The sequence below is a fragment of the Sylvia atricapilla genome, chromosome 1 (assembly GCF_009819655.1).
Source record: "Sylvia atricapilla isolate bSylAtr1 chromosome 1, bSylAtr1.pri, whole genome shotgun sequence".
Lineage (NCBI taxonomy): Eukaryota > Metazoa > Chordata > Aves > Passeriformes > Sylviidae > Sylvia > Sylvia atricapilla.
In genome coordinates this window covers 99,841,677-99,868,349 of record NC_089140.1, presented here as the reverse complement: position 1 = coordinate 99,868,349, position 26,673 = coordinate 99,841,677, and the positions used below count along the sequence as shown (strand labels likewise).

General features: G+C 38.2%; 1 protein-coding gene across 2 annotated transcripts in view; it reads right to left on the bottom strand.

Moving 5' to 3' along the window:
• The window catches only part of SPIRE1 (spire type actin nucleation factor 1), a 128,352-nt gene that overhangs the window by 99,072 nt on the left and 2,607 nt on the right, over nt 1–26,673 (bottom strand). For both annotated transcript variants that reach the window (XM_066328797.1, XM_066328803.1), the window contains exon 2: nt 17,022–17,056. In XM_066328797.1, the coding sequence (XP_066184894.1) occupies nt 17,022–17,056 (35 nt within the window). The remainder of the gene's footprint in view (nt 1–17,021; nt 17,057–26,673) is intronic.

The window sequence follows — 26,673 nt, the reverse complement described above, 5'->3', positions numbered from 1 at the left end:
CCTGGAACTAATTTCTTAGGCACTGGGACATGCTGATTCCTGCCAGCAGGAAGGAATGTAGTGTACGGTGATCACTGGGACAAACACAGGACAAATCCTTGGTATTTACTTTGATACCCCCCTATGATACTCCCAAAAAAGATGAAGCAGTAGAGGTATGCGCTTTCCAGATCACTCATAACTTTATCTAGAAAACTTCTGTATTCTGTGTAAACCTGTACTCGCATGTGTTGGCAGCCACTGCTACAGGGAGAGGAAAGAAGTGCATGCATAGCCACCTTCGAAGTTCAGCATTTGTGTATGTCTGTATTTTCTGTACTGGTTTTTCATGCTGTGATCAGGGAAAGGAAATATGCTTCCCTGTTCCTGAATGAGTAAAGGAACTCGTGTGAGGAGGCATTTAAGGGCAGCCACCTCTGCAAGAGGAGGCGAGTCAGGAGCAGAGGGTGACCACAACAGAGGCAGGGGCAGTGCCCTCACTGACCAGGGACGCAGGCACAGACACTCAAACCGGAAAAGCAGAGCAGGTCTGGGGAGAGAAACCAGGGTCAGCCACAGTCCGGGATCACCAAAGTCATCCCACAGTGACAAGGCAGGTGTGAGGCTTGGCCAGGAAGGCAAGCCAGCGGTTCAGGTCCAGCGAGGGATGCGGCTGGGCACAGGACAAGCTGCAGCATAGTTCAAGAGACAAAATGCAAAGGCTCAGCTTAAATGTCCTTCCTGAGAAAGGAGGTGGAATGCCTGCAACAGGGCTTCTTCTCAGCTCTGATATGGGTGTTTCCACAGCCACTTGATCCAAGGCTCCTGTACCACAGCAGAAACAGCTTTGGGCATGAGCAATCCATCCCTGCAGCTGAGGTGTGTGCAGAGGATCCTGGCATGGAGCATTGTGCTATGGTCCCAGGAAATACCGAAACACCATGTGAAAAGTGTGAATTGTTCTATTAAACATATGTGGCAACTATCAGAAAAGAAAACATTACTGAAAAATCAGATGTCTGAAGTAAAGAAAAAGAAAAATCCAGTGCTCAGACATAACCTAGGATATATAAAACATAACTGAAGTATATATGAACTGGGAAAGTTCATTTGTGACAAAACTGTGTCAGATTCTTAATTAATCCTGAGTTTTTCTGACCTATGAGACAAAATAATAGTCATGTTCTTCAGGAAAAGAGAAACTTCATCCTACAGAATAAAGATCTGGCAATTTGCTCACTACACTTGTTTCATAACTGTCCATGAGACTACTCACAAGCCCACACTGTTCATTTCTGTTCTGTCCATTTTTTAATTAAATGAAGTCTATTGTACTTGGGAATATCCCGGAAAATGTTTGTAATCAAGGCATTGATGAGTTTGTGGGAGCAAACAATGGCCTTTTTAATCCAATATTGTTTATGAAACTAACACCAATTAGGTCCATCAACAGTAACAAATAAACAAGACCTTCCTTTAAAAGAAATGACACCAACTATTGCAGAAAATACTGAACATGAACATGCATGTGATTTCCACATCCACAAACCAGGCTTGGCTATCACGTGACTGTGACTCCTGCACTGGCAGACTCATTTTGGATGGCACAATCCTCCACAGTGCACACAGAAGGGCTGAAACAGCAGGATCCTCCCCCCATTTGTCCTTTGTAAGGACCTCTGGCTCTCTTTAGAGAAACTAACCTGGTTTAGCCAACATGATGGCTCATTCCTGCTAGCCCTCTGACCATCCTACACACCCCAGTGACACTCTGTGAGTCAGCTGGCAGTCTGTGAGGCCAGGGCAACAATTCCACCTCCTCCCTAAAACCTCCCTGCGCTGTCTCTGACACCTCATCTCCCCACGAGAGCCAGCATGGGCGTTCCAAGCTACTAAAATATTTCAGGACTCCCAAGTGTTAGACTCCCTCTCTCTCCTCTCTGAGCCTGGAAAACAACCAAACTTTCTTTCCATCAAATACTTGAAGAGGCTAATGCACAGTTAAAATAACCCTGACTCAGAGCATTTAAGGAGCAATAAAAAGGATTGATTTACACAAGGGATTTAGTCTTTTTTACATCAATTATTTCATTACGACAACATGAGCAAACAAACCCCCAAAGTGGTCCAAACAGCATATGTTTAGACTGGTTTAACAAAATGAGCAGCTAAGAAAACATTACTAATATCTGGGAAATACTTGCTTATCTTGAAGCCTTCTTATTTTAAAATGGAATTATTTGTATAGGCATATATATGAGCAAAAGGTTTATAACGCGTTACTTGTAGTTAGGCAGTTGCATTTCTGTAAGAAACAGTAAATAATCTCAGGTACATAAAATCTATACAAATAATCCCTGTCAAAGATCTATCTAAATTTGGGACATCCAGGTCATCCTGGTCTTCCCAGGACATCCAGGGAAGAAAAAGGGCTGTACACAAAGAAGGGAGAAAGATCTAGGATATACAAAGAGCTCTTAGTTTACACAGAAACTGTCCAGGCTCAACTGCTTGGAAAGCATTTCATCACTGCTTCACTGCAGGTAAACTGTGATACAATCTAAATCAGAAAATGAAATACATCTAGCTGCCTAATACCAATGACAGCCTAACAGTCTTTTTTAAGATCATTTCATAACATTTGCAAATGGCTACATTATGGTAACACGTTGGGTATTTTGAATGTTACAATCCATAAGACTCACTAAGTAACAACAAACTTTATGTAAGTAACATTAGGTTCAGTGAACTGAAATCTCTTCTAAAACTTGTGATCAGTCACAAGGTTCTATGACTCCTGAAGTCATCATTTCACTTAAAGGGGAATTGTTTCATCTCACCCCAGATATTTACATATTCAAAATGAGCACATATCTGCTTACCATACCTACTTAACAAAAAGCTACCAAGCCTCACTTTATTTTTTCCTTGTGCAACATACAGTAATCTCTGATGTTGTTGCACATGCCTGCAAAGCAAACCATGCTGCTCCTCACAGGAAACACCAATGTGTCCACTCTGCTTTCTTTTGGGCGCTATTTCACCATGACAAAAACAAATATAAATAAATACATACAAAGACTTCTATGTGTTTTTGCTTGCTATGCATGATAAAATATGAGCCTTGTATCCCGAAAATAATAATAATGCAAGGTTTAAATAAGATCACTCATTGTCTCTAGCTTCACCAGTACTCCAAGACAGCTCGTGCCTTTGTCTTTCATGTTGTGCTGCCACATCAATGCTCTGCTCTGAGCACTAACCTCCATGCCCTCAGTATTTCTCAACATGCAATTCAAAACAAGTGGTGGTAGATTAAAGACAAGACAGAAAAAATGCACTCATACCCATGAATTACATTTTCAAGTAACTACAGCTACCACTAAGAAGTTATTTTTCTATGTTTGGGTGGGTGGCTGTCTGCATATGTGTTTTTCACAAGGAGGGTGGTGAACAAGGAGCAGATTTCCTGAAGAGGTTGTGGGATGTCCAACCCTGGATGTAGCTAGGCAAGGTCCTTATCAACCACCTTTAACTTGAAGCTTGTATTGTCTTCAGCATGTTGGTCATCCACCCAGATGACCAGAGGTCACTTCAAATGTCCCTTCTAAATATATTATTCTGCGATTCCCTAACATTGTAACTTTGGCTGATTTCAAGCCCTGTCTCACAAATAAATACACAGGCATTAAAAAGCAGAGGCCTTCATGAATGCAAGGACCCAGAGCCCTGCACAGCCCCTGGCAAACAGCACTGCTGCCAGAGTCGTCAGCAATGCCACACAGTTAATGAAGCTGCAAAGCTCCTGGTGCCCGTGCTGAAGAACCCAGTGCTGGAAACCTTCCCAACATCAACTCTAATGCAGCTAAGGCTCATGAAATACACAGCAATCAGCAATCCCAACATGACCACAGCTAATAGATTCTGTCTTGGCATAACACAGTAGCCATGTCAAAAGGATTTGAGTAGGGATGGGCAATCCCCTCAGTTACTCACTCCACAGTGGAGACAAAAAATCTGAGAGATAATATGGAGGGCTCAGACCCATGAATGTTAAAAGACATTTTTTCACATTCAGAGCAATTTATAAAGCTCATAAATTTCATACATCCACAAGAAAAACAGAACTTGTCTGTACAGCAACAGTTGTCATAGGATCTTCAATGTCTTCTCATAACTAACATTGTGATTAACAGGAAAACCAACTTCACTGAAAGAAACACTAGTGAATATTGCCTATTGCCAAAGGTACAAATTCAGTAAAATGTTCCATCCTTCAGTCTCATGATGCAAGAATCAGATTGTTTAGCATCTTATGACCTAGGAGTACGCACTGCAGGCTGGAAAAGGACAATGCCTGTTTTTCTTGACTCTAGAAATTCTGCAAGACATTAAGTCAGCCACTGTAATGGAAGAAACCGTGGAAATGAGAGACTTTGTGCAGTAGCTACATCTCTAAAATGGACTGGCAGCATGAGTTATTCCGCCAGTTTAGTGTCAAGAGGACACAGTGCCCACCAGAGTCCAGGAGGTCAGAGGCCAAAAACAAGTGATAGTCCCAAGGTGTTAAGGTAGCTATAGCACCTGTAAGAGCCAACTGCACATTCAGAATCCGGACTCTCTGCAGCTGTAGGTGTTGTCAGAAGGTGCAATGGCAGCACCTGCGAGGCTTAGGGCAACCAGAATTTAGCAGGATTTGTGGCTGAGGATAACTTTTGCTGTATTCATATCTGATTCTTTTGCTCAGACTTGTTTTAGCTCACGATACTCTCATAAGATCTGCATACAAAATCCTGCACTACAATGCTCAGAACTCCTGCCATTTGCAGCCCCTGGGGCCATGGCAGAACTGAGTCAAGACAGGGACAATGGAATTAGCTTGAAACACAAACGGGGCCAACAGGGCTTAAATAGCCACCCATCATCTTTACAAGAAAGGATTCTGCAGATGTGGGCTTTGCTTCCTCTGTTTGTGGAATTTGAATCCACTGACAGCTCTACTCTTCGTTACTGGAACTCTCTGGAGTAGCAGAGATACTCCATGTGTGGGTGGATGACAAGAAGAATGCTTTGAGGAGTCTGTTCTCTGAAGGCAGATTGCAGCAATTTAAAAGAATTTTTTTTAAAAAGCACAAAACAAAAAGGGGCAGATTGGGATCCTCATTCAGGGAGGAGCTAAAAAGGTCTGGCACTAAGAGGTGACAAGCAAAGTAATTAGAAAATAATTATTATAAGGGAGAAAGAAATGTAAAAGAGTAGAAGTGAGTCAATATAATTTCAGCAGAACAAACAATAAAATAGTAATATATAGTTCCTGTTGTACTGGGTGACTGAGAGGTATGGGCATGCTCCTAAGTCGACATTAGCAAGATCTTAACTAGATCTTTGCTCCTGCAGCCATTAAACAGGGGAAAAGCATGGCAACCAACATTTTTCTATCATCTATTCAGAAAGCTTTTCAAAAACTTGTTTTCATAGTCACTTTATAAAATCTGTAATACACCATGTCAAACATAACCCCCAGTGTCACACAAATTCTATCAGTGGTGAACAACAACACAACAAAAATACAAATGCAATTGTCTGTTAATGCATAATGTTCAAGTTTCCATGCCAGGAAATGCTGTGTATGTGTATCTGCTGCAGTGCCCACTGTCTGCTAAAATCCATTTATGTAGATATTCACACAGGCTTAAGATTGAAGAACCAGGATCTCCGTACACATACAAGCCATCTTTTCCAAAAAACAAAAGGACAAGCCACTGACAGGAAAGTGCATGGAATCTTATTAGTCTGACACTTCATGTTTCCATATGACATTTCAAATGCTAGAACAACACAAAAATATTGTTTCACACTACAAACCTACAGTGAGGTTCAGGCTATATCACACTATATCTTTGGTCATGATACAAGTGCAAGAAAAAAATTATACCAGTCCTCTGAAGCAGATTTTGTGAAATGAAATTTCATTTTTAGGACCCCAAGCTTGCTCACTTCTAACCGAATTTTTTGTTCAAGTTCTTTGTTCTACTACTTATTATTATCGTAATACCACACTCCAAAGCTAAATATTATTTAATCCACATTTAAATGACAATAGGCCTCATTTGTTTCACTGCCTTTCCAAATGCAGCAGTAAAGAAGTTTCCTTATTTTGTATTAGTTCTTGATGCTTCTATCCTTTATTACTGGAACAATATCCGTTTATTCACACTTAAATATGACTCCTATTTCAAATTCCCCATGTTTGCTTTTTTCCTTCTGTGAGACTGTTCATTTTTATCTTTTCCAAACATTCTATATCTGTTTTGAAATGCTTCTTCTGACTGAAATGTAAACAAGAAATTTAGGGGTAAGCTTGTCTTCTGTGTAGGAACAAAGCTCAGTTTGTCTATTTCCAGAAAGGGAACAATAGAAAGTAAAGTCTGATTTTGTACTAGGATGGCAACATCTACATGTATAAACCTGAAAGATAAGAAAATTATTTTTAAAGAGAATAGGCTACTACTTCTATAGAATTTTAAACTTCTTAAAGAAGTTGACACAGGAAACAAAGAATAGCCTAGCCTGAAAGTAAATTCCGAATTATCTTGATGAAATGTCTCTTGAGGGAATTAGTAATTTCTTGGCAGTAAAGTAATGGGCTTGTTATTTTGGGTAGTTTTTTAAAACTGAAGAAAGATCTTGGGGTTTGTGATTAAGGCTTAAACAAGCTAGATTCTATGCTGTCTCCACCATGTAGTCTAAATGGCACACCAGGCAATCTGCATGATGTCTTCAAACACAAATTTTCTTCCCTAAAATGAGAACATTGATTTTTCTCCCACCAAAATAATTCATCTTGTCTGCTTTAGTGTCCATACAATTAAGTCACTGGGACAACTCACAGAACCACAAGTTCATCATGCCCTCGTTTACTCCTTGTCTGGGTTTTAAACTGTGAAGTCAGCTACTACTTTTGCATATATAACTAGCATAACAAGACATAGAAATCATCTGAGGGATCTAAGAGCTACAGGCAGGCATCACTCCAGAAATCTGGGAGTCCAGGGCTAAGAGATCTTAACTCTTAGGCAAACATTTTCTTTCTGTAAGAGAATGAAGTACTAGAAATTGAAAAATAATTATGCTATAATGCCTCTAAATAAGTAGTAAAACTCTCCCCATCACAATGGGATGTTTTTCTTCCTGTCTCTCATATAACAACCTTTTCCTATGTTTTACAGATTCACTTTTTATTTCTCATCCAGTAATGAGTCCAAAACATGAAAAACAAATAGCATTCCAACACATTTTCCCAGTGCCAATGCTTTAAATGTTACAGGCATAACCATGCAGCTGATTCTCCATAAGCACACAGTGTTACTGTTCAAATACCCTTTATGCTATGCAATGGAAGCACCAGACTCTGCATAAAGCTAGCCAGGTTCAGTACTAGTTCTCTCTATTCTCTCTACCAGATCTGAATGACAGCTGACAAGATTTTGAAGCCGGCAGAATTTTGAAGAAAAATTCACTATAATAAAAATTTTGTTTATTAAAAAAAAATTCCAGGAAAAGTCCTTGAGTACATTCAGTTGGACAATGAAAGCTAAAACTATTATTATAAAGTAATGCTGGATATTATTATTCTGGCCAATGAAATTCATTGTGGACATTATTACTGTCATTGTACAGACAGATAAAAAAAAAGAAGAAAAGGGAAAAGAACTATTTTTCTATATACCTTACTAGTTGTAGATTTAAAGCAAACACCAATAGCAAGCAATACAAAATTATAACGCAGAACAGCTCTTTGGAAAATTCAAGGCAAAATGGTGGCCGAGGACCACAGACTACAATTACATGACTGTTTTCATGATATTCAACCATATTTATTTTCTCCATTCCCAGTGACATGATACATTTCTAGAAGACATAAGAATTGCATAGAGCTTTCTCTCTGAGAATACAAGTGAAATACTCAAATATTTAAGGAAAGGCAACATGCTGAGAAAAAATGTAATCTGAGATGCACTGGGATGTGAAAACAGTAGCTCAGTACAGTAGACGATACAGAATTCAGTAGTTTTAGAGTTTATAGAATAGAGGTAAATGGGGACAAGATGGCGGAAATTGGGTGGTACCTCATGTACTTCTCCTTCTTCCTCGCCCTCCATCTTTTGGGCTGGTGATGGCACGAAGTAGTTAGAGTGGATTGGATCAAAGTAGAAATGACACTTTTAGTGTGGGCATTGGCCATTGGCACAAAATAGTAAATAACCGACACATAGTTATCTGTATAAATGTTAGGGGACATCCCATCTGTGGGGCAGTCGCCTCGTGTCCCAGCTGCTGTACAGAACTCAGCTGGGAGCAGAGAAAATTTTGAGATACCAAATAATAAACAACACGAGAAACCTGAAAACAGACCTTGAAGACTCTGCTTTTTTTATACCGATGTGACTCGTGGCTTTTAGAGGGCCAAGGACTTTAAACCACCTAAATCTCGGGTGAGGAATCGCTCCTCTCCGAGAAAAGTATACTCAAAAGATAGTATTGATTCACAATCACTAAAGAGGGAAGGAGTTTGAAATATGTAGTCGAAGGATACATGTGTGTTTTTCTCATCTGTGTTCCCTGAAACATTTTTAAGAGCTTCCCTTCAAAGCAAACAAGGCATGGCACATCTTCCTAAACAAACAGACCAGATGGAGCAACTTGTTTACTATGCAGTGTTTGCTTCAGATCTGCAACAGAAGAAAGAAGACAGTCTGAATGGGTAGGTCACAGGTGAAGCAAAAAGCAATATATGGCAATCCCAAAACCACAATGCAGCCAGAGGAGAGTCTTTCGAAAAACTTTGAAGAAATAACTCCTATCATTGCCAAGAAAGGAGTAGGTGGCAGGCAGTTTGCATTAGCCAAGACAACGCAATACAAAAAACACAAAGCCTGAATTATCATCTTGGCAACAGTGAAGAGAAGGGTGCTTTCAGCAGACAGCAATTAAGGATTTGGCATGCAGCTGGAGGAAAGGAAAGGATGCGAGCTGAAGATAACACTAGTATCATAGGTCCAGATAACAGAGGAAGATAAAGACACAATGAGAAATATACAGCAGAAAAATAATTAATTCAGATAGCAGTACATCATCCACTAGGACCAACAGAAGAAACAAGCAGAAAAGCAGAGATCTGTGAAAAGCACACATTTGGAGCAGAGAATCATCTCAGCAACACTGAGAATCATCAAATATCGCACAGAGGCAGTAACACACACCTGCAAAAGCAGATGATTAACTTTTTGGTTAAGGAGAAACAGAAATAAAGGAAGTTAATGAATGAACTATAAAAGATTTTGGAAGAAAGCAGGAGAGGGACACTTGGAAGTAAAGGTACAATACAGGTGAGAAACTGTGACTTGGACAGACTTGGGAGACTTGGACAAGAGTGTTTCAAGCTTAGAGATGAATAGATAGAACAGAAAAACTTGTCAATTTAACAGAGTACCCCTACTTTCTTAAATGAAGCAGGAGTTAATCTACTAAGTGTGAACAGCTTGCCTTGTCCTAGTTAATTATTTAACCTTCACTTCTTGCTGAGGGTGAAGTACTAAAAGCATTACAGGTGCTTCATAATTACCACTAGTTAATAGAAGAAAGAACATGATGAAATACACATTTCGAATTTAGTCTAATTTTACCCGTGTGTTTAATTTACCCTCTGCATTTCCTTTTGGTAAATAAAAGTATTTTGCTTCACCTGCTACAGCACACAGCAACACTGAAGGCTAATCCAACAGTTCAGGATGGAACATCTTTCTTTTCTTCATGCTATTAAGAAGAAATCTTGGAGCTTGCTTTGTCTTCCCATGATTGACATTACAGACATGTAACTGGCAGACAAAATCAAACAGCTCAAGATGAAAATGTTCACACTGGTAGGTCATGAGGAGCACAGAAACTTACCAGTTGCTATAAGGTTCACTCTGGAACAAAAGCTCAAATGAATTGCACTGTGTCGAGTCAAACAAAAGGAAGTACAAAACTAACAAAACCCCCTTTTGCCTCAGTGAGCCCCAAGACCAACTCAGGACCCTCTCTGCCAAAGAAAGCACACAGTGCTGCACACTCTCACGCCTCGACTGCAAATCTTGCTTTGTTTAATGCCTCAACTTCTCAGGTCAAGTGATTTAGATAAAAAGCTACATGTTAAACGTTTGTGTGAAGAAAAACATCTACTCATAGAAGTGCAAAGAAAAAATATAGTTCTTTAGGTATGTATTAACTAAAACCTAGAAACTAACAAAAAAACCCATGTTATTTTTACCAGATTGTTTTCTGCTGATCTCATTGTATGCAAGAATAAGCCATATGATATTTGAATGCTTGAAGACTGTGTTACAGGGAATTTCTGAACCAAGCACCATGACTTGCCCTGTTACTGACCTGCTGAAAATGTATCTCTTACTAAAATTCCCATTAAGCTTTGCTCTTAGTACTTTCCCTGAGTAACCTTTAGAAATCCTGTGAGGGACACCACATTTCTCCTCCCTTCTCTTGCAATAAATGAAGCTTCTTCATGTTCACAACCAGAGAACAGCAGTTCTTCTCGTTTCCAGCAGAGACAAAATAACAGAAGGCACCAAGAGAGATTGAAGACCAAACAAAGATTAATGACACTGTCTATTTCTTCATTAAAAATTCCACATCTGCATTAGGTTTGCTAAAGCTGCATTTAAAAAAAAGCCTTTCCTAAGGATTTGTTATTTTCCCAAGTATAAATTGCTAGGGTTCTGAAGTATAAAGTGACTAACAAGAATGTAAATGTTAAAACATTATCTACTTCATACGAGAATTGTTTAGATAAACTAGATCAATATTTCTAAGCACATTCAAAGAAGGAATGTTAGAATGACTCAATAAGTTACCATTTGAAAGAAGAGCGCAGAGGTATTAAAGGAGGTGGGAGCACTCTGAGTTCACCTTATTAATAAAGAACTATTTTTCTCACTTTAAATCTCTTCACATTTTGAAAACAAACTTACTGATACCATCTTTCAATCCTTATTTCATGTTCTTAATGGCTAAATTTAAAACAACATTTGCTTTTAAACTGGGAAACCAGTGCTTGGTAACTGGACTGCTGAAGTAAAATCAAGTGTTTAGTTCCCTTGAGTACCTGTCTTCTTCGACCACTGACCAAATTCAAAATTGATTAACAAGCAATTAGGCTATCTTAGCTACATTAAAATTAGCCATGGCCAGTAATCCATGTTATTGTTGAAATAATGCTTCTTAGATTTTCAAGAAACTTTATGTTAGAGAGCCTCTAAACCCAGTCACACAGAAATGTGAAAAAAATTAGACATCAATTAGAAACACACAGACACAAAAAGTCTGAACAACTTTCTATCTTAAGATGATTTAATAATCCAGTAAGATCATAAAATTTTATTAAAAAAAAAAAAAAAACAACACAATATTCTTCATGAAACACAGTTAATATCCACTTCAGTCAAAGGAAGTTACTCAAGTCCTACAATAGTAAAAGTAGAATATGGAAGAAAAGATGCAGCACAAAATGAATGTAGTATTATATTAAGATACTCAACCAGCCCACTAAAGTGCTCCTTGTTCATCTGAAAAAAAAATGCAAATGCGCTGAAGTCTCATTTCCCTTGGCTTCCAAAAAAATGAAATACCAAACTGAACCTACTAAGTACTCCTAAATTCATCAGTGCAAGTGTAAGCACTGCGTGGACTGAAGTGGTGCAGGGAAAGAAGAGCTGTAAACAACAGGAGATCTTCAGAGACTGAAGTGCTTTTCATCTGTCATTTAATCTACATTTTATACATTTTATTCTCATCACCTGTGTATCTCCTGCACTTCTTATATTGTGGACATTGAACTTCTGAGTGAATAGAGACACTCAGGAATAGGTGTTGAGTTGGAGTTTGTCCCCTACAGATCCAAAAGCTAATGCTATCAGGTCAAGCTTATCATTGAAACTGAACTTACTGAACTTCAGGGTGTATTTCTCCTCAGTTTCAGCACTGCCCTAGGCAAAATCCTTCAAGCAATAAAGAACTCCCTCCATGCAACCACACTATTATCCACTCTCATTCATCCACAGAATGCATACTCCTTAGGTTATTGTGCTTTGACCATTAACGTTTTGGAAATTAGCAGAGGTAGGAAAACACAGCATCTCTAACAGAAAATTGGTAAGTGCCAGAGTTCATAGAAAAATGTTATACGATCTCCGAAGGCTTCAAGAGATTTAGCAGAAAAAAAAATGTAGGAGACAGCATTCTTATTTCATACCGATACTCAAAATTTGTTCTTTATTATACAGACCAAGGACAACACACAGGGCTGTTAAAATGTCGGCATGCAAACATCTAAAGCTTAATTTTTTCTAGCAGTTTGAATGAGCAATCAAATTAGTCTCTTGGTCTGAACAGACAGGCAAGCACATCCACTGGCATTGGTTTACCCAAAAAACAGCACCTTAAAGCTAATTATTATGATAGCTATCAGTGAGTACATATGATTGCTGCCATAGGTATGCCAGCATGTCTCTGAGTAGATGGGTATCTTCTCAAGCACAATTTAATAGCATTTATATAGGAAGGGTTCTGCAAAAAGTAAAGAGCTATAAAAATTACCTCATACTTCCAAAACTCTGAGTCCTCTTTCAGAGTCATATAATCTCTAGTAGCAGACTTTTCCATCTCATCCCGTAGAAAAAAAGGGAATTCTGTAGTTACCAAAACCCAAAAAAACTCCACTGAAAACAAACCCCCCAAACCATGAAAACCCTCAAAACACCAAATAAACACCAGCACCACTTAACTTAATGCTCTATGCTCTATTTTTATGAGTTTTGCAGGCAAAATGTTCCCTGGAATGGCCCAAGTTACTCTAAGACCTAGTCTTCCACCATCCATTATCTGAAATTGTCAGAAGACCAAAGGGTGAAACTGCCTCTGGACTCTTCCCCAGTTGATTGAAAGGTTTATCAGTGGTATCACTGGAATGGAGATTTCATCATAAATCCTGTGTGACTTCAGGGCGTGGAGATTAATAAAGGCACATAATATACTGCAAAATTACAGAGCCTTTACAAGAAACAGCCAAATTCTCTTAGAGAACTCTGGACAGATGGCAGGATTTGACTATCACTAAATCAGCTTAGTCAAATACATTATTAGTTCTCCAGCCCAATATTTGCTGCATATTCCCATGAAACTGATGAATGAAAAGGGCAATGTGTCAAGCTTACAGCAAGTAAGCCTCAGAAATCCATTTTTCCCCAAGATCAATCTCCTCCTGGTCTGCTAGAAACTTATTTAAAAAAAAAAAAAAAAAAAAAAAAAGGCAGCAAAGCAGCTCATTACAAAACACTAAAGATCAAAACCTGAACTCTACTTTTTTTGTGTGTTTGCTATTTAATTACGTGTCTGTTAAGCTGCTTCTTCGGGCCTATGGAGTATTTCAGGAAAATCAGGAGGTCAGACTGACTGCCACAGAACCCCCACATCAATGAACCAGCATAATGGGCTTTCAGGTATCTAAAATAACAGGTCCCTCAAAGGCTGGAGTGCAGCTTCTCTGCGAGATAATTCCATCAGCAAAGGATGAGTGCTTCACTTATCAGAACTGCCACATAATGCTCAAGCACAAATTAATGCTTGCAAGAAAAGATGCATGATTCTGCTTTGGTTTCTAGAAGGCAATTCTGAGCTCTTGCTAATTTTCCTCTTAAAAGCATATGGAATCAAAAGCTTTTATAGAATTACCAGATTTGTAACCAAGTATTCACACAGAAATTTATTTTTTCAGTACATAATGAAAACTTATTTTGATAGAAGTCACACGCATTCATATTTTACTAAAAGAAATTATTCTCAAACATTTTTGCCTGTCCTCTGTGCAGTGACATTTCTTCTCCCTTGTCACCATAAGGTTAATGCTCAGGAAGGAGAACAAAGTGATTATTAGTGTGCATGACAAGGATTGTTTGCTGCAGCAATTACTCTTCAATCAGAATGTTACTTTTGTTTACACTCAACAAGGATAAAAATATGAACCCTAGATATTACCATATGCTAAATACACATTTTACACTGCTTGAATTATGAGCAGGTAACAGATTTTAATACAGGCGTGGCATAGCTTTTAATGCAAAATTATGACACCTCTTTTGAAATCCTAACATTCTGTGCTATTAAATACCTGTTTCTCATTTTCATCTGCATGAGAGAAGTGGTTAATTTTATTTGCATCAATACACTGAACTAACAGGTATTTTCTCACCTGTACGACAGTGAACACTGTATTCTTATAACCTGTATATTTATTCCCCTGAATTATTATCTAAAATACAGTCAAATGCTTCAAGTTTCCAACGAAAAGGTTAAAAAGAATTACCTCCATAGACAAGCACTGTGATTTCCATTGTATGTTAAGATTTTTAATAGCTACTGAGAGCTCATGAATAAAATTTGCATAGACAGCGCAGAGGCTCCCCGAAACATTTCTACAATTGATTCCTTCTGTGATTTGACTCAGACTGAATGGTGTCAAGTAATTTATTCACCATTGTTTGGGACAAGCCATTTAATTCCCTTCTGACTCTTAAAACAACGTGAGGGGTTGCGTGTGTCTCTGTGTCAGCGCACGTCCTGGTTAACTGCATTAATCACACACAACACGCCTGTGCTCACTTAGGTGGGTCTTTTCAAATAGATGGCAATTAAACCCTCCTACATATGAATCACTTTGCATTCACAGAATACTTTCTATATGAGCACTAAATATTTACAAATGAGGCTGGCATATTTTATATAATTTCACCACCTCGGCTGAGATGACTAAGGAGCGCTATCATTATGTACATAACAGAGATATAGGCAGGTGCAGATTAAACAAGGTCACTTTATTCCTTACTCCCATCCTCCTGTTATGGCTATGGCACCTGGACTCTGAACCTGACACACCACTCATATTGCTGGCTTGAAATAAAACATGTCCCAAGCTGGGGTAGTTTACAGGATGTTTGGAAAAAAAAAAAAGGTTATGACTGTTATTCGCTAAGATTTTAAGAAGTCTCCCACATATCCTAGGATGTTCATTTAGGCCACACTCTCTTCCACAGGAATAAAAAAAAAAAGTGAGATGAGCTGTCTCTGCTGAATTCCTATTTCTGAAAAACACAAACATCATCAACTTCAAGTCTAACACTGCAACCCCAAAGGAATTTTGGAGAAAGGAAAAAGCTACTGACTCCTTCACAGCCTCCTTCAAAACGACAAACATAAAGAGAAGAGTCAATATGCTAATGGTCACAGTGCTGCTTATTAGAGACATTTTAAAATGAAGCCTCTATCTCATAGGAAGTTCCAATCTGCTTTTCAACTATCAACAAATATACTTTTAGAAGATCAAAATTAGAAAACTCTTTTCTGATGGAAGATGAAATATAGCATATCAAACTGACTTTCACTAGACATTTTCATTTGAAGCAAAAACACTTCTACTTTCCCAAAATGAAGTATTTTATGTTTTGTTAAAAACATTTTAGCAGTGGTTTATTATCTGTATTTTTAGTGTTAGGGCCTTTGATTGCCTTCCTCTCAAAAAACACAAAGCAAAAACATACTTACTATTCAAAGCATATGATACACTAGGTTATAATTTGTAAATAAGGCACTAGATTTGTGAACTGAGATTTTGCAAATCCTGAAACAAATACAGGACGCATTTGTTTAAACCAAACCACACAAAGCAACAAAACATGCCTAGTTCCAATCTCTGTACTTCCATCTGTTACAAATTACTCCTTACACTGTATCCTGCAGAAAGAACATTTCTGGTTTTATTATTATTATTAATACTTGAAAAAACCTGGATAGCCTTAGCTTTTTACTATCTGTAGTTGAATTAGCTGACCTTTCATTTTGTCTTTATAACCAGCCATCATCATGCACAGTTTATCTATGAATATACCACTTGGTAGCAGTACTTTGTCACTTTCACATATATTATTGATGAGAAAGCTGACAAGCTGCCAATTAAGATGCTCCACCACTTGTCCCATCTCCAGGCTCAGCCTGAGGTACGGATGGAACAGCCGAAGTGAAAACTCAGTTTTACATTTCAAAGAAAGTTCAAAGGCAGTGAGAAAAGGCTGCCCTGAAAAGGACACAGAAAATGTATTTATTGCTGGAAAAGTTTATTTGAGTAGACTATACTATTTACTCTGTATGATAATGAAAATTAGACTGTGAGTCTACATCTTGTTCAGCTAGATGTTCTACTTAGTTTTGCATTCAGTCTTGGGTTAAATCTATGAATCTGACATATAAAACAATTTCAACCCTAATCACACTTTAGTATCAAAAATACAGATTCAAATAACGATCAAGATGAAAATCAAGCAGATTTAAATAGATTCGTGTTTCTATTGCTACCCCAACAAGACATACAACAATATTTCTTGGACTTCAAAACATTATCAAGTGATAAATTAAAGGTCATATCAAAAACATCTGAAATCAGGATGCTTTTAAATGAACAAATGACCCTGAGATCACTTGTATTCTCTGCTTCCATCCAAATCCTCAGGTTGTCAAAAATCACTAGTCCATTCCCTAAACTCTAAGTATTTATTTCATGACCAGTTAGTCTTTTCTGAAGTAAGTATAACTGAATAATTTATCCAACAGAAATTACCTACATTAAATATTCTTTAAAATACACATATGTTTTAAAGAGATTAATATCAAATGAGATTACATTGGCTCATCACAAATCTTTAATCTTGGTTTTGGAAAACCACAAAGCCTCTCTTTCCTGTATTTTTGAACATGAGATCAAATATCCCATGTTAAGACATGCTTATCAGCTGCCAGTGAAAGTCATAAATACAATAAACAGTACAACTTTGCAATGATAACTCCACACTCTAAGTTTACTACATCTACACTATAAGCTAATGAAAAAGAGCTGAGCTAAAACAGCATTCACAGAGAACACAAAATACTTCTCTTACCTCCATTTCTGTGCAGTGTAAAGGGCCTGATTTATCTGTAAGAGAAAAAAAAAAAGTTTTCAGATAAAGAGACGACAGAAGAACAAAACTAAAAAGTTGAGTCACTTCTCTTTTTTGAGTTATTGCCAAGTATTGCTTGTCTTACTTGAATCACATATTTCAATAATGCTTTTATTATATATGCATCATGGTATTAACAACAAGTAGGCCCTACCCTTTTTATTTGGATCCTTTACAATACTGGCTTTTAAAAAGAGGTGTCTTTAATGCCTGGCTTCATTATTTAAATCATATGATTGATGTTTAGCCATGGAGGGAACATGAGAACATGTTGGCTTAAATTAAGCGGTAGCAAATAGTTATTTCAAGAGAATAGGCAGCATTAATTCATAAACTGGGGAAAAAAACACTGTTTCATCTGATACTTCTGGGATTTCAAAGAGTTCAACAGAAATATGAAATTCAAGCAAATTAAAGTTAAAACATTACTGTACTATTTTTGTAAGTCCCACTTGTCAATTTTTGCATTTCCTCTGAGTTCAGAAACATCCCTTTGGAATTTGCATAATAAAAAAAATTAAGTTTCTGAACTGTTTCATTAAATTGCATCTCAATTTTCTAAAGCACAAAACAGTTTTATACCAAAGTGGCCTGACAGCTTAGCAAAAAAAGACTGAAATTTCACAGTGCATTAGGAAAGTATCATGTCACTAAAAGCAGCAAATTTATTATTTTGTATTAATAATCCTTATCAAAGTAGGGTGAAGGAATCCTGACAGGATGATTTCCTGCTGGAAAAAAAAATTATTCAAGAAAGTTAACTGTCTCACAGAAATCCATCCATTTGAAAGGAGATCTACCCAAATCTTTAATTTCAAAACACACAGATACAAAATTTTACATTTTTTGTCTTAGCTTTTCAGCCTCATTGCTGGTTTAGAATTTGCAGCTTTGGACCCAATAGCGTAGAGCCTACAAAACACGACACAGTTGTGAGACCTCATGTACTCAAAAATTAGAACAGGATGCATTTGCTTGACAGTGTGGACTCCAACAGCACATGTTCAGGTGATGATTAGGAAGGATTTGCTGGAATAGCCTGGAAAAGCCTGTGATTTGTACCCATAACTGGAAGGACTATTTTATCAGACTGGCTGACAAGCCCAAGGAAGCTCAGCCAACTGGCTGGCACAATGTTTGCACAGAGGAGTGATCACACTGACTTCATATTACAAATGTGAACGGCATGCAAAACACTCAGCTCTGGAAGAGTCACCTGCACAGAAAAGACCTGATTTTTCATACAGAACTGGTCACCTTCCCTTTGAAACTAAAGGTTAAACACATCCTGAATGAATAGGGAACAACCACCTAACAGAGTGAAAGTTGTTTACTTTCCTTTTGAACTGTTGCCAAAGTAAGCTAATGCTTAGCACTGGTGTCTGACTTCAAAACCAAATGCAGAAAAGTGACTTAAAAAGGCTCTTGCATCGCATATTATCTTTTCAAAAGGACTGGTACCTCTGGTTCATTCACTTTCAGATCCACATAATACACTTTTTGGTGTTTAAAATGGTAACACTCACGTGATTGCTACAAACTAGAAACAGGAAAAAAATTACTAAGAATGTTATTTAACTGCTAGGATTATTAGCAGATTTATTAATATTAGGAGCTACTTCTGTGAAATCAAATGACAGGTGACTAAAACAATGTATCTTTATGATACAAGATGATACAAGATTAATTCAGAGAAATGTAGTCAAGATAGGGGAAGAAAAATCACATGGTTTAAAAAGACATTACTTTAAAAAAAAAGACTACTTCGTTAAAAAGTACTAATTTTAAACCTATAGCAATGCAGTGCATACAGTAGGCCACCATGTCTGCAATCACTGATAGCTTAAAACATCTGGATTGCATCTCCTATGGTCTAAGAGAACAGGAGCCAAGTTCTCCCCCAGATCCTCTGAGGAGCACCAAGTACTCACTGCTGCACCTCACGGCAGTGCTGAGATCCTATGAACATCCTTTTAGCAAAAGTCCCAAACAAATCCTGAAGCATAGAAAACAAATAAATCAGCCCAGACCAAAACAAGAAAGATAAAATTGGAATTTCTGAAATAACAGCAAGAAGCTTATCTTGCAGCTCCTTTGATAAACTTCCATGAAAGCTGTTCCTCAAGGAAAAGCACTCAAACTCTGGGGTGCTTTTTTATTATTAAACTAAACTATTTATTCCTATTTACACCAGGATTTTAAAACCCAATAGTATTGTCATGAATGCATGTGCATGGATGGGAAGGGGGAATAACAAGTCTTTCATGCACCCAGACAGTATCCTAGCTGGTGCAAGCGACTGACTTACAACACTTCAATACACACTGCATTATGGTAATTATTAACCATTCCATATGCCTCTGTACCCTGAGACCAGCTATACACTTAGCAGATTTCCCAAAGCTGTCCACAGTCACTTGTGGACTCCCTCCACTGGGAATTTACTACATTTCTGAAAGGATATTAACAGTACTGTTGATGCACTCACATGCATCTACCAAGACTGAAATGAATTTGCTTTCATATGGCCCCCTCAAGCCAATTTATTTATACTGGATTTAGCTATACTGGCTGAGAGTAGAAATTTCTTCTCTCTTCAGCTGACACGACTGAAAAAGCAGTAACTCATAAATGTAGCCTAAGGGTCACACTCCCTTCATTAGCACTAGAGGAAAAAAAAAATCACCATAAGTCATAGAATAGTCTGTGTTTGCAAGCAGGATGAAGTGCTTCTCTGGTAAACTGACGAAGCCTTAAAAAACTATTTCAGCTGCTGATTCTTAACATAAATGCAGATTTTCCCAGACTTCAGAACCATTCAACTAGATACTCATCTGTGCAGCATTTTTACCACTCTTACTGCCAAAAAAAAATTCAACGGTAATTTTCCATGACAGTTTTCAAACAGAAGTTAATGCATTCATTACTAATAAACTGCACAACTTTAACTGTCAACTTCAGTTTATAAACAAACTACGGTTTGGAAAATTAGATAATTTTTCATTCTCAGCTTGCTGAAATGCAAAAAGTGAATGGTTTTTGAAAGAAGGAAAGTGACTTACATTGGAGGTTTCCTGTATTTCTAAAAACAGTCTCCAGAGAGACACATTTGACAGAAAAAGAAATAAAAAGAAACCCCAAACCTTCACATTCATTTTTTGTTCTTCAAAATTTCTATTTGAAAAGTATTCTTCTGTCAAATCCTCAACAAGAGGAGTCATGACAAACTTCTCCCAAGCACTAAGGAAGACTGTCTCATCCCTTAAGGCAGGAGCTCCCTGTACTCCTACCAACAGTAAGAAGGGCAAATTTAAGACTGAGTTTAAGAAGCAAATAGGTAACTCAGTATGTTAGAATGGACTGACCCAGGGTATTTATTTGTAGGACAGCACGTGGGATGTGCCAACCAGTCTGCACTCCTCTATCTGAAAAAGACCAAGCTACAAAGTTAACTTCAGTGACGTGACGCCACAATCACACAGCCACCATTTCAGCTATGATCAGCTGGTCTATGAGCCCTGCAGCTCAGAGCATCTCCCTAGCCTTCCTCTAGTGTCTCAGACTCCTCTGCTCACATCCACAGGCAGTTCCTTCAAGACAGCTTCTTCCAGAATTGAAATGATAAGCGCTGATTTTCTGGCAACAGTGTGGCTGATGCACACATTGGCAACAAACCTGAAACTCATTTTGTGTTAAAGATTAATATTATAATTAAATGTCACAGCCCACTTCTGCAGGTTTGGAGTGAAATCAAGCTGCTCTTGCTACAACAACAGAGCTTACAACAACAACAAGTTGCCTTGAGGACTGAGGGACACTGCCTGTATGTACTGGATGACAGCGGAAGAGGATGAAGAAGGAACATAAGGGCTAACCTAAGGCAAGGGAGCAAGGAAAAACATGACAATCACTAACTCAACTTCCTTGAGTTGAACTGTCTTTAGTCACACCTCCCCAATTAACAATAAACTGAATTTGTATCTGCTTTCTAGCTTTCAGATTTTTCAAGAGGCACTGTAGCTACAATAGTGAGTTTTCTTTGTCCTTAAGAGAATGAGGATTCCTCAAGTTTAAAAAAAAAAAAAAAAAAAAAAAAAAAAAAAAAAAAAAAAAAAAAAAGTAGTATCAGACTCATGTTTAAACATGCAGAAGCCATAGTTTTGGTAACTCTGGAATTAACAGAACTGGAGATTTGGTAATTACCCTGAAAATGGTCAGATTAGTTACCAAAAATGATGAGTTCATCAGTACAAGAGTCATGATGAGCACCAATAAAATGAATGGGAAAGAAAGAAGAAAACAAAGGCAATCATACCACAAAAGGAAAAGAGATAAATATGCAAAGAATGGGATTTGTAATTAAATGAAGGGAGAGGAAAATATTGATGTAGGAGAAGTGAGCCAGGCTGAGGACAGACAGTGAAAACTTGTATGATAAAAAGAAACAGGAAAAAAAAGTGAAAAAGATAAAGACAAATATAGGCAAAGGATATCTTAGGAGTAAGACATATCAAGATGCATGGAAGAAGGTCAAAAAGAGTGAGAACATAAGGAAGTGGAAGGAAGCAGACTGGATTAAGAGAGATAATCAGAGATCCATCAGAGCAGGAAGTACAAAGACCCAAGTTCTTAAAAAAGTAAGAAACTTATGCTTTGAGGATCAACATATCCTTCCTTCAGACTGTAGTTAGAAGGTAACAAGAAATGGGATGACATTTTAGAGCTTTTCGGATATGACTCATGATTTCTGTATCAGACTACAGCTGATGACTTAGTAATTATATGCCTCATTTTTCTGCTTAGGAAAGAGAAAACTGTAAAAATTTCAAGAGAATACAAGGAAAATTCTTAGAGAGGTTTCTAGATCAATGGCAATCAGGACTTTCCTTCCCTGTGCCATTTTTTTCATGCCTTCATTTTTCTCCATTCAACACTTCATTGAAGTTCTCATTTTGACCAGTCATAAGCACTTTTTGTCTGTTGCACAAAGTAAAGGTAATGACTAAGAGATCTTCTGTATTAATATCCTGTTAAATTTTTAATAAAAGTATTTTAAATTGCAAATTAACAAATCCATGCTACCTTAGTTCTACCTCCTAAAATATAATTACACAGTCGCTCTTTGTCTTGTCTCATTTCTATTCTACACAAGGCTGTGATCAACACACCACTTTTCTATGTTCCACTGCTCAACCTCTTTAGCAAACCTGTAAGTTTTCCTAGGGATCACATCAATTTTTGTTACTCTAAGATAAATACTCATCTCCAAATTCTGCTGGACTCCATTCACAGCTGCCAGTCTCTTCTTTAGATGCTTAAATACAGATACTGCACTCATCCTCCTCCAGTCTGTACAGGTATCAATTCTTCCCCAAAAAAGTGTGAATTCACAGAGTTCATGTGTCTTGATTTTTATTTTTAAAATTTCTGTTACTCTGATCATATTCTAATTTTTCCTGGAGCTACCCAATTGCCTGGTCATTCAACAAGTATGTGTGCTCCTGGCAGAGCTGTGACTATTCAAGTCATCACTAGTTTCTCCAATCATTTTTGATGGATCCAGAGCTTCAAGCAGGTTACAGCTTTTCTAAACTGGTAACTCAGCACTACTGGATATGTTAAGAACTGTCACCAGCTGTTAATAAACTCTCTCAAGTAAATGAAAAAGGAGTTCTCTTAATTCTTTTCTACCTCAGCTATGTCTTTGCAGTCTTGTATTTGTACTATACAAAGTGACTCATCTCCTTCTGTTCCTCTTAAAATGCACAGTAATAAAATACAGTAATGCAATCATAGTTGCATGTGTCATGCAAGCTGTTTTAAGCTTTTGTCAGGAATAGAACAATATTGTCTCATTGGATCTGATGCTCTAATGTGATAAACTAATTCAGAAACAAAGAGTAAACACTCCTCAGTTTCCTTTTAACAGATATTATGAAAAAGCTTCTCCACTTTCATGAAGATATGTTCAATGCCAACATGGAAGCAGGATGCTACATACTTTTAATCCTCTTGTTACCTGCAACATTCCTACTGCACACTTGGCAAACACACTCAGGTTTGGGTAACACTCATCCACAGCTCTGCTGCCATGCGGGTCACTTGCACTGCCTGTCACTCTGATCCTGCTCTGAATCATCCTATTCAAGGTTCTCTCTCTCTTTCTCTCTTCCCCTCTTGTCACACCATACACTGCTACTGTCTTCACTTTCAAAGCTCCACTTGTGCTCCCCCAGCCCCACCCATCACCTCTCGCTGGGCACTGTGGGGTCTACCATCACCTCCAGCCAGCCCTGAAGCTGGACTCCATCATCCATTACTTATTTCCCCTCCTCCAAAAAGCATCTTTGTTCTTTCTCCAGCAATAGCCAACAGGAACATGATTTTAACTGTCCACAACATGTCTCATTTTTCACTCTTCAATTGCTGTTAACAATGACAACTAAAATTCCATTTTCCTTTCTAAAGCAACGTTTTTACTGCATTAGCCAAGAAAATCTCTGTTAAAGTACAAACAGTACAAATGTCTTATCTTTTACTTTAAGTCATTATTAATGCCAGGACCCCACAAGTCCTCAAAGTTCTTCTTTCGAAGTTCAAAGTTCAATGTTTTCCTTAGGAACAAATGCAGTTTTCAGACAACACCAAATCAGAGTGTGTTCATTCACTGCATACTTGTCATCTTCAACATTTCTCCATACATATACAGGCAACTAAGGTCACTTATCCCTGTTGGCAATTTCCTTCCATTTCTTTTGTGCAGGCATTTGAAATATGCACTTTTTTTAAAAGCCAAATACATTATTATGTTCTGCTGAGATCTTTTCTTTGCTTATTTTTTTCTTCCAGAGCTGCCTACAACAGGGTGCCCAGCATCTGCTGATATTCACAGAGCCCAGGTAACCCCCAGAGCACAGGATGCATCTACATGAGCCATGACTGGAAGTTTTCCAGTTCACTCTGACCTACTGGGAACCACACTGATGACAGAAAGCCTGGCATAAATAAAGCCTAAGCTTTCTCTCTTCCACAGATCAGCAGAGCAAGAAAAGGTAAAAGCACCAACTCACCGAGGCTTCTCTCATCTGTCTAGTACTATTTTCCTCCTACTGTGACACTTGACATCCAGTATCAAAATACCTATATAGGTATCTATCTTAAAACTCATGCACAAAAAAGTGAGGCTCAATACATCAAGCCTTACTATTTTAAAAGACAGATGTTTCTGAATACCCTTGAATTAGATTTGAATTCTAAACATAATGAAGTCCTCATCCTAAAGGTTTTATTTATTTTAGCACTATTCATGGCAACACCTCTTTCAAAACTTAAACATCAAGAAAGGCTACTCCAATTCACAGTCTTTAAAAAGGGTCCAAAAATTAGAAGAAAAATGGTAGCACATTCATTTTCCTCTAAAAATCATGCATATTTTTCCTCAGTGCTTCACCAGGGACTGACGGATAAGAACGTTTTCACGTACCCAAGTTGAATTTGCATTTATTCATCCTGTTTCTCCATTCTTGCCTTCCAAAACCTGAGCACACAAGGGTGTAAGAGGGACATGGAAGTCATTAAAATTGCCAAGACAACACAAACTATTCTTCTTCAGCATGTCTCACCCTGGGCCCTCCAAGTCCTGTGAAAGCCACCACGCAGTCAACTTTTCTGTGATCTTTTTGATTCAAAGCCAGAATACCCCATGCATTATGCCCTCCTGCTGAATGCCTGGCAGGCATTTCCAAGAGAAAAATCTGCACAGTACTTACTTCTGGTAAGACCAGCAGTAATTTCCCTGCGTATTTTCTCTCCTAGCGCTGGAGGACGAGGCAAAAGAAGGGCCACTGACACTACCCACAGTTCAGGGGCTTGGGAGGGAGACAGAAGGCTGAGGAGCACCACAGTCATGCCAGCCCTCAACAGCCAACAGCTGGAAGTGAGCCCGACTTGATGTCTGAAATACCTTCTTTGCCACTTTCTGAGATCCTCAGGCTGTTCCTCTTCAGGAGCTCAGTGCAATGCCCAAAGTCGGTGGCTGCCTTTGCTAATCCAAGGATCTGGCACTAACAAAACATGCAAGGAAAGCCCTCGTTTTACCCAGCCTGCTCACCCCCAAAACTGTTCTGTTTCCCACCTCTTGGAAGGAGGTGGCACGGCCTCTGTGTCGAAAAGCAAGAGCTCCTTATCCAGCTTGCAGCAAAGACACAACCTCAATCAAACAGCCTGCAGCACCCTACAGTATCCTGCTGCACCTGGACCCAGGGCATGCTGTCGACTGCCAGCTCTTGTGCAGGTTTTCTGCTCCTATACCCATCATTTCATTATTGCTACAAGATTATAAAAACATGTGTAAATGCGGTTCTGTAAGAAGAGAGCTTGGAGAAGTCAAACCACATGTTTACCCCAAACATTTTAGCTCATTCAGAAGGTGTTCTTTATTTCATCTGGCACTTTACTGGGTGCCACCATCAGCTCTTTTCATAAAAATTGTAAGTAACAAAGACTGCTAAAGCACTCATTAGTTAAAATAAATTCTACACTGTATCTCCGATTTCACCACGGGTATTTTGAAACAAACACTTCTGTGGTATTACGATGTCAGACAATGATCAATACTAAGAGAACCACAGTGAGCTTTACATTAATTTTGCATATTCATGCAAAATCTTCTTTCTTTCTTACTTTGGTTCTGGAGAAGTAAAAAGGTTTGCACTGCTCTGTAAAATCTGCCTTCATGTACATCTCTGGAGCAAACTCCGTGACCCGACTGCGTCTGCTCCTGACTTTGCCCGAGCCCCACTGACAGGCGTGACTGATCACATCGTTCACCACAACCCTGGACAAAGCCCGAATGTTCACTACCCAAAGACACCATTCTTCAGGGATTCCTTTATTTGCCCACACAGGATTCTGTTGTTTACTAGAACAGAAACTAACAGCCAATATTTGTTCCTGTGAGTTACCCAAACCTAAGCACCAACCTACACCTATACATTTTTATGTATTGCTAGAACAAAACAGCTTTACAACTCAGAGTGTGCTAACCTGCAGAATCCCTATTGCTCTAACAAACGTCCTGACACAGGCATTTAAATCTAAATTGTCTGAAATACAAAGGCAGGAAAACAATTAGCAGGAATCCTCCCTGATCCTCCTCTTGTCAGGATTCAAGTGATATCAACGGCGACATGAATATGAACAACTGGGCTGCATTTTCATCCCTCACCTTTCTACTGCTTTTTAACCAAAACCTTACACTTTTTTTAGGATAATGAAATATTAATAGATCACACTGATAAAACTGGAAAGATCTGAAAATGAGTCTCTGGGTTTGTATAAGGACCAGGATTCAATTCCAAGGGCATTTTTCTGCCCCACTATCAGTGAAACTCATCTCTTTCCTATCTCAAGGACATTTTTCTTCAATTTCTACGTATTGTTACTTAGAATTTCAAGTATTGAGCATGGACTGGAAAACTGTTTCACAAGAAACTGCTTTGGAAAAGTACCATTGGTTTCTACATAATCAGTACTTCTTTCTAAGAGAACTTTAATTTGTATCTTGAAAGTAAAATTACTGTGACCATACAGC